The sequence below is a fragment of the Homalodisca vitripennis genome, chromosome 3 (assembly GCF_021130785.1).
Source record: "Homalodisca vitripennis isolate AUS2020 chromosome 3, UT_GWSS_2.1, whole genome shotgun sequence".
Taxonomy (NCBI): domain Eukaryota; kingdom Metazoa; phylum Arthropoda; class Insecta; order Hemiptera; family Cicadellidae; genus Homalodisca; species Homalodisca vitripennis.
This window is the reverse complement of record NC_060209.1, coordinates 65820264-65832417: the sequence shown is the minus strand read 5'-3', so window position 1 is coordinate 65832417 and position 12154 is coordinate 65820264. Positions and strand designations below refer to the sequence as shown.

General features: G+C 35.4%; 1 protein-coding gene across 3 annotated transcripts in view; it reads right to left on the bottom strand.

Moving 5' to 3' along the window:
• Nucleotides 1–353: 353 nt before the first annotated feature.
• LOC124356997 (kinesin-like protein CG14535) overlaps nt 354–12154 on the bottom strand; it is a 420258-nt gene continuing 408457 nt past the window's right edge. For 2 of the 3 annotated variants that reach the window (XM_046808355.1, XM_046808356.1), the window contains exons 18-22: nt 5626–5717; nt 4502–4687; nt 3519–3622; nt 2913–3071; nt 354–1843 (exon numbers count right to left, since the gene is read on the bottom strand). In XM_046808355.1, the coding sequence (XP_046664311.1) occupies nt 1683–1843; nt 2913–3071; nt 3519–3622; nt 4502–4687; nt 5626–5717 (702 nt within the window). In that variant the 3' untranslated portion in view covers nt 354–1682. Of the gene's footprint in view, nt 1844–2908; nt 3072–3518; nt 3623–4501; nt 4688–5625; nt 5718–12154 lie in introns of all 3 variants that reach the window. The other variant, XM_046808357.1, reaches the window with a different exon arrangement.

Here is a 12154-nt window from a genome sequence, read left to right as displayed (position 1 = left end):
TAGCGCACATTCTGCTCGATAATTCTAAATGACAGTCATACATTGAAGCTTTCTTAATTCCATTTGCGCCGGAAGTATCCTATATTTAGTTGATATTGGTAATATTCACCTAAAATATTTAATCGAACAGTTATTTCAGAACAGTGATTAAAACAAATCAACCACCCATTATTTTATTTACATCCTTCTAAACTTCAAGGCGATTGCTAAAACGTTTACAATAAATGGCAAAATAAATTTTTCTACTCTTTGAATAATTTAATGCTTGTTTAATTAGCAAAACATAGAAATTTTACGAACCTTATTCAACGTTTATTTGTACAAAAGGATATTAAATGAGACAATACAATGGCTTATCACAATATACACAAAACTTTATTGGTACACAGCGCACAGTAATTGTATAGCGGGGCGGACAACATTGAAGGCTATGGAAGAACGATTGGCATGAGAAGTCTTAGCTTAAATTACAATTATTGGTCTCGTTGTTAAAAATATTGAGTCCTTAAAAATCAATTCGGATTGTTTTCATTACAAATAATTGCTTGTTCAAGTCGGCACTAGATTGATTGTGATGGCAATATTAGAATATAAATTACCTACAGTTATTTTAATTAGGTTTAACTAAAGAACACTGACTGTAATGTTATAAATTATTATTGATTTTTAATACAGTCTGGGGAAAATTGAATTGAAATTCATATATATATATATATATATATATATATATATATATATCACCAAAAAATTGTTGAATAGTATTATAAACCAATAAGGAATTTCATTATTTAGGGTATAAAACATGTTTTTAAATCTTTGAAAGCAGAACTCAATATAAGCAGAACAGATAAGAATGTTCAACTTTATTCAAAAAATATGTGCTATTCTTAAGTATAGATTTTTTCAATTGAAAGACGTCATTCTTATATTGATTTAACTTGATCAAATACCACGTTTATACTGACAAAATGCAACCGTTTATGAGTATAAGTCTTATAAATAGTACCTCAATTATTTCAAAGTTTGTTTCTTATGCAAAATGAAATAGAAATGGAATACATATTACTGAATAAGTTAAAATATTATGTCTTTATATATGACAAATGAGTCTTTATACATGAATAAATCCTTTCTTACACAATAATTGTCAACAACAGTTTTGGCAGTAATAACAAAACAGAATGCGGCAACATTCTGAAATAAATGTTTTTAAGCTTGTAAATAATAACACTCTATAATAGAATATATACAAAAGGTACAATGAATAATAAATTAATGTGTACACAAAATATTACACGTGATTATAGCACCATCTATCTACCCTGCAGAGAAGTGTCTTATTACGCCACACCACAAACAATGTCCCAAATAATTGTTCAATAGAATTGTTATGTAGATAAAATAAATATACATATTTTAATTTTTTGAACATTCATTTATCTGCTATAACTTGTAATTAAATGGTCCCAGATTTAGCCTCTTTGTGGCATTGTTTTTATTCAACGGTAATTGGAACACAAAATATGACGTCGTGAATCAATAATTACAAAGATTACTTGATTATCAAATGACAACTCCATTCAGCCTAAAGGGAAAGCATATCCAGAGAATACTGCGTTATGCCAACAGTAACACAACTATAATTGTAACAGATCCTGCTACAGGGCAGATAGAAGGTGCTGTCACGACGAGGACGAGGGAGGCCGGAAGTCAAAACATGTTGCAATCAGCACGTGAGACTTGCAAGCATCAACTCTCTTGCGCAGAATGGCCGTTTCTTGGCGCAGAGCTTCCAGGAAACTGTGCGGGTCTTCCCAGTTCTGCCAACTGTCCTCCACGTGAACTGAAACAAAAGATTTACTTAGTTATGACTTAAAAACACCTTCACACAAGTTTTACTATTTTTAATGTAACCTATACTATCTAAATTTCGGATTCATTTGATACATCATCAGATGGAATAGTACGTTAAGATAAATATAAATAAAAAGTACATAAATAATGAATTAAATTAACACGTGTTAGAACTAATTTTGTACATACATTTTATATTTAATTAAGTTTATTAATTTGTACTGTTAAAGAGTCAATCAAATAAGGAATTTTCTGTTAATATATTTTTGTCTTTCAATAGTTTTGACACACATCTCTAGTTTTATTTGTGAAAACTAAAATTCTGGTGTTACTTAATTCTTATTTCAATGAATAATGAATGGCAAATGTCCTAAAAATCCCGTTTCCTTCAAAATACTTCCAGTGCCATAAACAAACTAAGGAAATTAATATATTTTTAAGATGCAATGCATCAAATCTCTTAAAGTAGTGTTAGATTTCAAAATATTTTAGAACAGTCATAGTTGTGAGTCTACTTAAAGTAAAGTAAATATGCCTTATTTTACCAGGAGAAGTTAGGGCTAAGAAGTCCTCTCTAACACAACCTGAGGACCAACGGCTTAAAGATGACCCGAAATACCATCAACGGCAGGGCAGGCAGCCCGTACGCAAGAACAGGATAGCTAAGCTGTCACCCATCCAAGCAGCAGCCACGATCGATATAGCGTTGCTTGATCCGGTTATCTTGAGATAACCGTTTCACCCACTACACTACACCATTGACTACTTACGATTTGCATGTAGATTTTTAAGTCTAGTTAAGTACTTGATCTTAAATGAATATCGAGTATTAATATGATTAGCCTTTATGTACATCATAGATGCACAGTTTTTGGATACGAGTAAACCATTTTAAATTAAAATATCTGTTTCTCAATATTTCTCCAAATAAAATGTTTTCCAAACACATTATTCCGTTATTACCCAAAAATTTCAAATTTCTATGTATTAAGTATGCTAGGAAATATTCAAAATAAACCAATAAATAAAACAAAAGAAAATGTCAAATACGTACTCACGTTCGTAGCTCCATCTATCGGCAGGAATCAGCAATCTGCTCTTGGCTGAAGCTAACTCGGCCTTGAGTATCCTTTGTTCCCTCCTGAGTTCCCTGAGCCTGTGGGACTCATTCCAGCCTCTCTCCAGTCGCTCCAGGTCTGTCTGGCAGTACTGGAGTCCTACATGTAAAATAACCAATAATATGTTATTACAATATACAAATAAAATAAATTGGTGTAATTACATTGATTTATGGTTAGTTGTCTTTAATTCTTGTTGAATAGATTGGACTAATTATTATCTTCCTTTAATGTTTTCTTCTTCTTAATAATAATTAGTTGAACGTTCATTATAGATTTCAATAGATTTTTCAATAATGATAAAAAATTGTTTTTAACTGTTTGAATACAAATTTACTATTAATTATCAATTAACTACATCAGTAGCGATGAAATACCGCAATAGCCTACTGTGCATGTGGAGTGGAGGGAGAAGTCACAAGCTCTGAGGCTGTACTGAGTAGGCATATACCTCCCTCCGCCTCCGCGGTTCCCCTCTTACACATCTAGGAGACAACACCTCTCGGCCTGTAATTTGAGATGAGACCAATAAAAAAATATTCCTACCTTGTCCTCCAGGGTCGTGGATACTCGACTGTGATTGGCTGTCGGGCTGGGTACAGCTCACGTATCCGCTGCTGTCACCGTTCTTCATTTTGCTGCAGACGAATCTAAAGAAGTGACCTTAGTTAGCTATATATATATATATATATATATATATATATATGTATATATATATATATATATATATATATAACGTTAGAGTAATCAAAGCAATACATTGATCTGATTTTCATCCCAACGTTATCCGAAATATCTTTATTTATTCTCTATATGATTTTTTTAACTGTCTTGTAACGTGACTTGGGAATTTTTTACGAAATATTTGGATAGCTTCCAATGTTACATTTCCAATACTTACGACGAAATATAAAAAAATATTAGCAAGTTTATAAACTAGAACGTTCTAACTATTCAATTCAATGTACCGAAATATATCAGAAAATGAAGTGTGGACCTAACTGGTTAATAGGAATAAAATGACAATGTTATTACACAATAGAACAACACCTTTAAAACTACTTGGAAAAGGGAAAATTGAACACATATCTTATTATCGCAGTCTTTAGTATAACTCAGAGTTGAATACTTCAACCATAGCATTAAAATCTAAATTTTATTAGGATGCTAACGCATAAAAATGTAGTCGAAATAGATAAAATTTCTTTCCAACGAATTTAAAATTAACTTTATGTAATTATTTCTTAATATTAATTTAAACATAAGGGAAAACACGAATAACCAAGCTATTTACGGAATTATTTGCAAATTATGACATGAAATATTATTCACATTCCAGCGAGAGGAAAAATAAAGTCAATGTATTTGATATTTCTACTGCTATTACATATTTCTGGTTAGAGATTCTAAAGCAATAAATAATACATATTTGTTTTAATTTAATTATCGATGTTATACGTTTGAAATTAGTTCCAATATACATTAAATTTATTGACGTTATGTTGGAGAAAGACCATACTGAATCCTACCCTTCTCTAGATAGCGTGAGTAGAGAACTCTGCAGGGGCGGGGGTACACGGGGCTCATCGTCCTCCTCCTCTCCTCGCCTTGTCAGACACTCCCCTCCGGTGACCGGTGCTCTCTCCTTCACTTCCTCCTGCAGGTTGGGGTTGGACGCGCCGTCCGGGTGCCTCAAGGAGGATATACTTCTGGTTCTGCAATATTTATTGTGTTATCTTTGGACATTTTCCAATTCCTTTTTTCAGACTTTAAGATTACATTATATTTAATGCGATGTTATTTGTGTCGAAATTTGAAATGAGGTGGAGAAGTTACATTCACGATTGTTACAACAATATTATACATTGAGTTTGAGGATTGTTTTATGATGTATTCCCCAAAGTTAAATTTTCACGCATTTTAAGTTTATCATTTTATTACGCATTCCAAATATAAAACAACACACAAAGTAAGACGTGGTTTGGCTTTCAGTTTTAGTACGTTATCCATGTTTTGAAAGAAAAACTAATATGACAATTTTATCTAATTCCGTCCAATTTAGTATTTGTTGTTCCTGACATCATTAGTTGAAGTAAATGTAGTACACTAGGCTCTTATGGCGTGGGCTATGTATACATGTCCTCCTTATTTTTCGTATCATTATAAATAAGATACTAACTTATTTGTCATATTTTTTTGACTTATTTAAAGGATGAAAGTGGCGTTAAGAAAATTTACTGTCTTCACGTACGTAGTCCTGTAACACGTTTAATTCAACTATTAGCAATAATTAACTATAAAACTTACTTATTCTGATTTTACACCCAAACTAATTTTATTTTCACTAAATTTTAAAAATATTTGCAAAAACTTAAGTCAAATAATACATATAATAAAGTAATAAGATATTTCAAAGGGTAGTGTGAAATCGTTTAGGAAGTTTAAAATTTGAAAGGTTAAGGACCACAAGCATCAAAATTCAAACGAAAAAAAGTTAAATTTGAAAACAGAATTTTCAAAAAGTTATACAAATTGAATGTTTTTTAACTAGCCAACTCCATTAAAAGGTTTAAATGGATTAAAAGGTTTGAAACAACTTGTGGTTGTATAATGAGCATTCTCAAAACCATGGTCAGATTTAAAATATACTTACAAGTGTGAAAAGTGTGACGTATCATACAGTCCTCCATTGGTCAAACTTCCCTTACAGTTGAGGCAGAACTTCCCATTCTTCTTATCATCACCCTAAACATACATAGTGCAGTAATGTACTTCTTATTGTTTATTATTATAATAAACATTATTGATATATCTCGATTGATGGGCTATCAGTTGAGAGACTGGAAGAAATATGACTTTTGTATGTCTGTTTATCGGACTGACTGGCTGGACGATATATATATAAAACGAACAGAGCCATGGACTTGACATTGTGCATTTTTATTTAAGCAACGTCAAGTTCATTCTTGGTGCATGTCACTCCATGATAATTTTTCTGACGAGCATTTTTACATTAATCTTACGGGTAACTATGATAGCACAGCTACATTAGATAAAAACGATTTTTAAATGAATTTTTAAGGCCTTAATTTGTATTTTTAAATGTAAACAATTCAATTTATCAACTACTTAGGGATAAAACGGGCCCTGGAGTCTTTTAAGCCGTTCAAATCACCAGGTACCGATGGCATTTTTCCCGCTTTACTGCAGGAAAGTGGGGACTTGGTGATACCTCTGCTCCTACGACTGTTTAGAACTAGTCTAGCGACAGGAGTCATACCCTCATCCTGGAGGACCTCTAGGGTTATATTTATCCCGAAGCCAGGTAAACCCTTCTATGAGGTTGCAAAGGCTTATAGACCAATAAGCCTAACATCCTTCTTCGTCAAGACCATGGAGAAGGTTCTGGATAGGCATTTAAGGGACACAGTCCTAATCAACCGTCCCTTACATCCAAATCAACATGCCTATCAGAAAGGTAAATCTTGTGAAACAGCCCTACACTGTCTGGTTGGCAAGATTGAGCAAGCTATTGAACAAAAGGAAATAGCTTTAGCAGTATTCCTGGATATAGAAGGAGCTTTTGATAATACGAGTACTCACTCTATAGTGTCTAAGCTTACATCCAGGGGTACGGAAAAAAACTGTTGTAAGATGGATAAGTAACATGCTTAAGAGCAGAAGAGCACAGGCATCTCTGTGCGGAGTCACAAGAGAGGTCAAAACGCAGGGAGGATGTCCACAAGGAGGTGTATTATCACCAAGCCTGTGGAACATAGTTGTGGATGACTTACTCTGGACTCTGAATGAACAGGGAATGTATGCTCAAGGCTATGCAGATGATGTTGTCATACTCATAAGAGGCAAGCATATGGTTACCTGTCTGGAAATTATGCAGAGAGCACTGGCCATTGTGGAGCGATGGTGTGACGAAGAAGGACTAGCAGTGAATCCTTCGAAGACCGTCATGATACCATTTACAAGTAGAAGGAAACTGGAAATCACACAGCCAGTCCTATGTGGGGGCCAGATACAGATAAGCAGGGAGTTCAAATATCTAGGTGTGTCAAACTGGATGATAAACTCACCTGGAATTGTCATCTGGAATACATAATCAGACGATCTCAGACTACATTGATGATGGTGAGACGTGCGGTAGGATGCACATGGGGGCTTAGACCCGACATGTCACATTGGCTGTACACCACAGTCATCAGGCCAATGATGGTGTATGGCTCAGTGGTATGGTGGCCAAAAGTCCAACAGGTGACTGCAGCAAAAAACCTGTCAAAGGTACAGCGGTTGGCATGCTTGGGGACAATGGGCGCCATGAGAGGAACACCAACCGCTGCTATGGAAGTAGTGCTAAACCTCCCACCCCTAGACATATTCGTCACAGGAGAGGCTAGGATGGCTGCCTACAGACTGAAGTGCAACGGGAACTGGCATTATCACCATGCTAGTAAGCACTCCAAGATCGTTGACATTCTCAAACTGGATATTCTATAAATGATGTCTGACAGAATGGCAAAGGTTACGGACTGGGAAAAACCATTTCAAGTCAACATTGTTGAAAGGAAGGGATGGTCAAAAGGTGAGCCTGACAACATGAAGAAGGCTCTAACCTGGTACACGGACGGGTCAAAGACTCTGAAGGGTACTGGGGCAGGGGTCTGGGGAGCCAGACCGAGGGTTAACTTAAGCTTTAGCCTAGGTAAACTGGCAACTGTCTTTCAGGCTGAAGTTACAGCCCTTGCAGAATGTGCAAGAGTTAATGTGGAAAGGGGCTACAAAGGCAAAAACATCTACATTAACTCGGACAGCAGGGCTGCTCTGCAGGCCTTGGCCAACCATGACTGTAATTCGAAGACAGTCTTGAAATTGCTGGCGAAAACCAATAAAGTTATTCTAACTTGGGTGCCTGAACATAGAGGAATCACAGGTAATGAAGGGGCAGACAGTTGCGCTAACTTGGGAGCCAACTGTCCTCTTACCGGTCCTGAACCAACGTGTGGGGTCTCATATAACTTAGCACGTAGATCAGTTACCAAGTGGATGGCTAACAAACACCTACAACATTGGAGAAATAGTGAGGGGAATGTACAAGCAAAGCGGATGCTCAAGGGACCATCAAGGAACATTGCAGCAGATGCCCTTAGAATGAGTAGAACGGAGATCAGAAAGGTGACTGGTTTTATTACAGGTCATTGGATATTCCGAAGTCACCTGAACAGAATAGGTATTCCAGTTCAGGAAACACTGTGCAGGAAATGTGGCGAGGCTGACGAAACAGCCAAGCACGTCATATTTGAATGTCCGGCATTACAGAGCAAACGCTCAAGATCCCTAGGTGTTCTTATGCATACGGAAGAGGGGTTGGAACAGGAAAGCATTGTTCAGAAGATCTCATGGTTTTGTAAAGGCCTGGGATTTGATACAGCTTAAACCTGGGAGAGAGTGCACAATAAGCCGGATGGCTGCGTGGCAACTACCAGGCCTAGGAAACCTGGCCGTCTGTTAAAAAAAAAAAAAAAAAAAAAATCAATTGCTCCTTACATAACTTCTATTCATTTTATTGCCATTTCAAACTGTTTTGATCAGATAACTATAATTTTAAGGCTGGTAGAATATATATTCAATAGTAACTACTACTGCACAACTTAAAACACTAATTTAAAAAGTATATTATTTAAATTGAATATTTAATTTAATGCTATTATTTAAAATGTATAAAAATGAAATAAACTCACTAAATGCATGCTATTATGTTCAGTAAAAATTAGACGACAAATAAAACAAAATAAGCTATATATGTAACTATTTTAATCATTTCAAAAATATTGGAGGGTAAGGAAACGAAGTAAAAACTAAAATTTTAAAAAACACTTTCAAAAATTAGCTGAAAATCTGAGAGAAAATTTTCCGATCAAGTCTATGACTCATAACTCTTGATCAAAGATCACAGTCAAAATGAAGGTGATAATGTACTTGTACATATAATGATAGAAAAGCAAGTAAAAAGATGCCTTAAGTCTAGGCCAATTTGCCATCCTGCACAATGCATTGTATTTATGAAGACAGCAAAGAAAAAAAGCAATCCGTACAAAGTTTAGGAACTTAGCCATGAAGACTCTCTCGCCTTCAGATACTTATGGGATAACATTCATGTAATACTAAAACCAATTACGAGCGCAGGCCAATTTGTGACGTGTGCAGTTTATGGTGAGTTATGGTATAAATAATGTAGAACTGATCACTCTACATTATATACATTTCAATTCATCAATGTCGTAGCGCGCCGACATTGTACCAATTATACCAATGCCCGTACGTCAGTCTTGCCTGTTCTGCATAAAAGAATAGCCCATTGAGTAACCTTTTATCTCGGTGGACTGTTCACCGCACGACCGGACGACACGCTGCGGCAGGTGAACTGATAACAAACAGCTGGTGGATTGATTAGTGAGGAAGCTTGCGAGTGACTGGATTGCGTCGGTGCTGTGTGTGTCTACGAGCCCTTCAGCTTCGCTGGATTTTCGGGAGCCGACTAATAAATTGGCCAAGGTGAACTACTACCATATATTTTTCCTTAGTTCTCGTCACTCTTACGTGAATTCAATATACTAATTTTAAAGTTTAAAACACTACTCAAGATTATAGAATCACTCAACTGAGCCTTTGGAAAAACTGTTAGGGTTTTGAATTAAACGTGTAAAGCTAAAACGTGGCATTTACTTTTAATAGTTAATAATCTTACCTAATAATTTGTTTAAAGTATTTGTTTCAAAATCAATTACGCTAACTATGTTGACAACATTTCTAAGAGAAAGAGGTAAACTTATAAATAGTACATATGTTGAGACTTTAATGTCACAACTTGAACTGTTATAACTGCAATGTTTTAAATGTTTTAATCGAAGAAAAATTATTCTCTTTTATAGTAAAGTAAGTATTTAATTATATAAATACATACAAGTCGCATAAAATACAACCATGATTGACATATATTTTGTAACAGACCGTGTACAGTCCTAATTTGATGTGTCACAGTTTCATGTTAGTACGATACAATAGTTTCAACGTTTCTTCTCTTAATGTATCAATGTTTATTTGTAATAAAAGTCAAGGTAAATTATTACCTCAAGCTATTAATAATTAGTCTTTGATATAATATTAAATTTATAAATTTCAATTTTGTTATTATACTGCCTATTATGTTAAATCATACTGTGTACATGTAGGGTACTTTAACTGTTTATTTATTTTCGACAGTGTTTATTAGCCTTTTGATATGAAACAGTCAAGCTTACAATTCTCATGATTTTATAGCCAGAAATTGCATAAATACAGGTAGATTCATTATCCCCCTATAGTATTGTTGCTTAATCAGCTGAATATACATTCTAGCATAATATTTTCTTTGCTTCAAACTAACAAAAACCTAATGTGTTTATTTTTAAATGTTTCATTGTTGTTTTTCATTTGTATGTAAATGTCCATTTCATTGCTACTGAGAAACTGTTGTTATCTGATGTTCTCTGTTGGTTGAACATATTAATCAGGTAAATTTAAGTAAGTTAGTTTTAGTAATTTAATTAACTAACTATAAGAAAAATGAACTGATTTTAATTGATTGGATGATACTACACTTGTCAACTTGGATAATTTCTCTGATTTAAGGTTTTATATGTTCATAATAACATTAACCAATTATGTGATATACCTATATACCTATCGATAAGAAGCTTGCTGGGTCCATAACTATTTTGCAGTGAATGTGTTCAAGGGCTTTTTGGGATTTTGGTATGGGTACACTTCTGGACTGCGCCCGGAGCCTGGTGGACCTTATTGCCGAGCCGCTAGTGGGTACTATCCAGCTTGCACTACCCTGACACTGGGATCTGCTCCTAGCCGTGCCGCCTTACACCTACCACTACCGCACCGCGGATCCGCTCTCGCCGCGCCGCGCTCTTCCGCGCCACGGTCTGGACCGGACGTAGTAGGCCCTTTTGTGTTGTGACTCCCAGTTGGTGAGTACAGACTTGGATTATTTCACAGAGTGCTCTTATGGATTAGTGAGTCGGACGCGGACTGATGTCTAATTCTGGACCAGGAGCCTTTGTATTGTGGAAGGAGCCCTTACAATTTGGTTCAACGCTACCCTCCAGACGTTAACTGCACACCTTAGTGCATTATAGTGTATCTTTAGTATATTTACTTGTGTCGTCTATTATTTACATGTCTAGGCCATTTATTGCATGTGTTTATTGTATTTATTTATGTATGTTGAATGTTGTTTTGAGGAAGTGGGGCGCTCCCTACCATAAATAGAGTTCATTTAGGCCATTTGTAATTCTCTCTAATAAGTGGTAACATTGTATCTTCGCTATATTTGTTGTTGATTATTTTCTGTCTAAAGCATTTACTTACTGTAAGGCTGGATTACTTGTGATAATGTCATACAATTCCTGCACATAAATAATTAGTTTAATTGCAAACATTTGAGTGTTTTGTTTTCTTTTGTTCAGTCCTAGTAACTGGATTTTAGATAACCTCGCATAAGTATTAGGGGTCTATATTTAACCTTATATTCAGAATATTTCAATACAACTATCTGTGTAGTCCAAAGGCCTGGTTGACAAAAAAATAGCTTTAGTGTATGGTAGTAGGGAGCCTGATTGGTACTTTCCTTGGAGCAGGGGTACTGTTCCTTGTTGGAGCCCTGGCCTGTTACCTGTCCTACAACAAGGTGGCGCCCTTTTTCCCTCACCGAGCAACCTTAAAGAAGAAGAAGTACTAATCGTAGGTTACCCTTTACCCTTACGGCGCGCTGTCAAGGACCACCCCCTTTCTCCACTGAGTGATACCGGACATTTGCACAATTCCCCTAGGGGAGAACGTTGCAAAATGGCACTGCCAACGTGGGGCCTGGATTATTTGGAGTAATCTGAAGTAATAGTTATAACTGTACATTTTTTTTATTTGTCCTTCATACTTGTGTTTTTGTAAATATTAACTATTTCTATGAACTTGAACTGTTGCTGCTGATATGATCGGTTTGCATTAATGTTGCTTGGAATAAGTAGTTTATTCACATTTCTTTAACAAAACAAAGTACAAAAACCTAATTATCAAACAAACTTATTTCTCCTTTTCAGTTATGGAATAATTCTGACATTTGC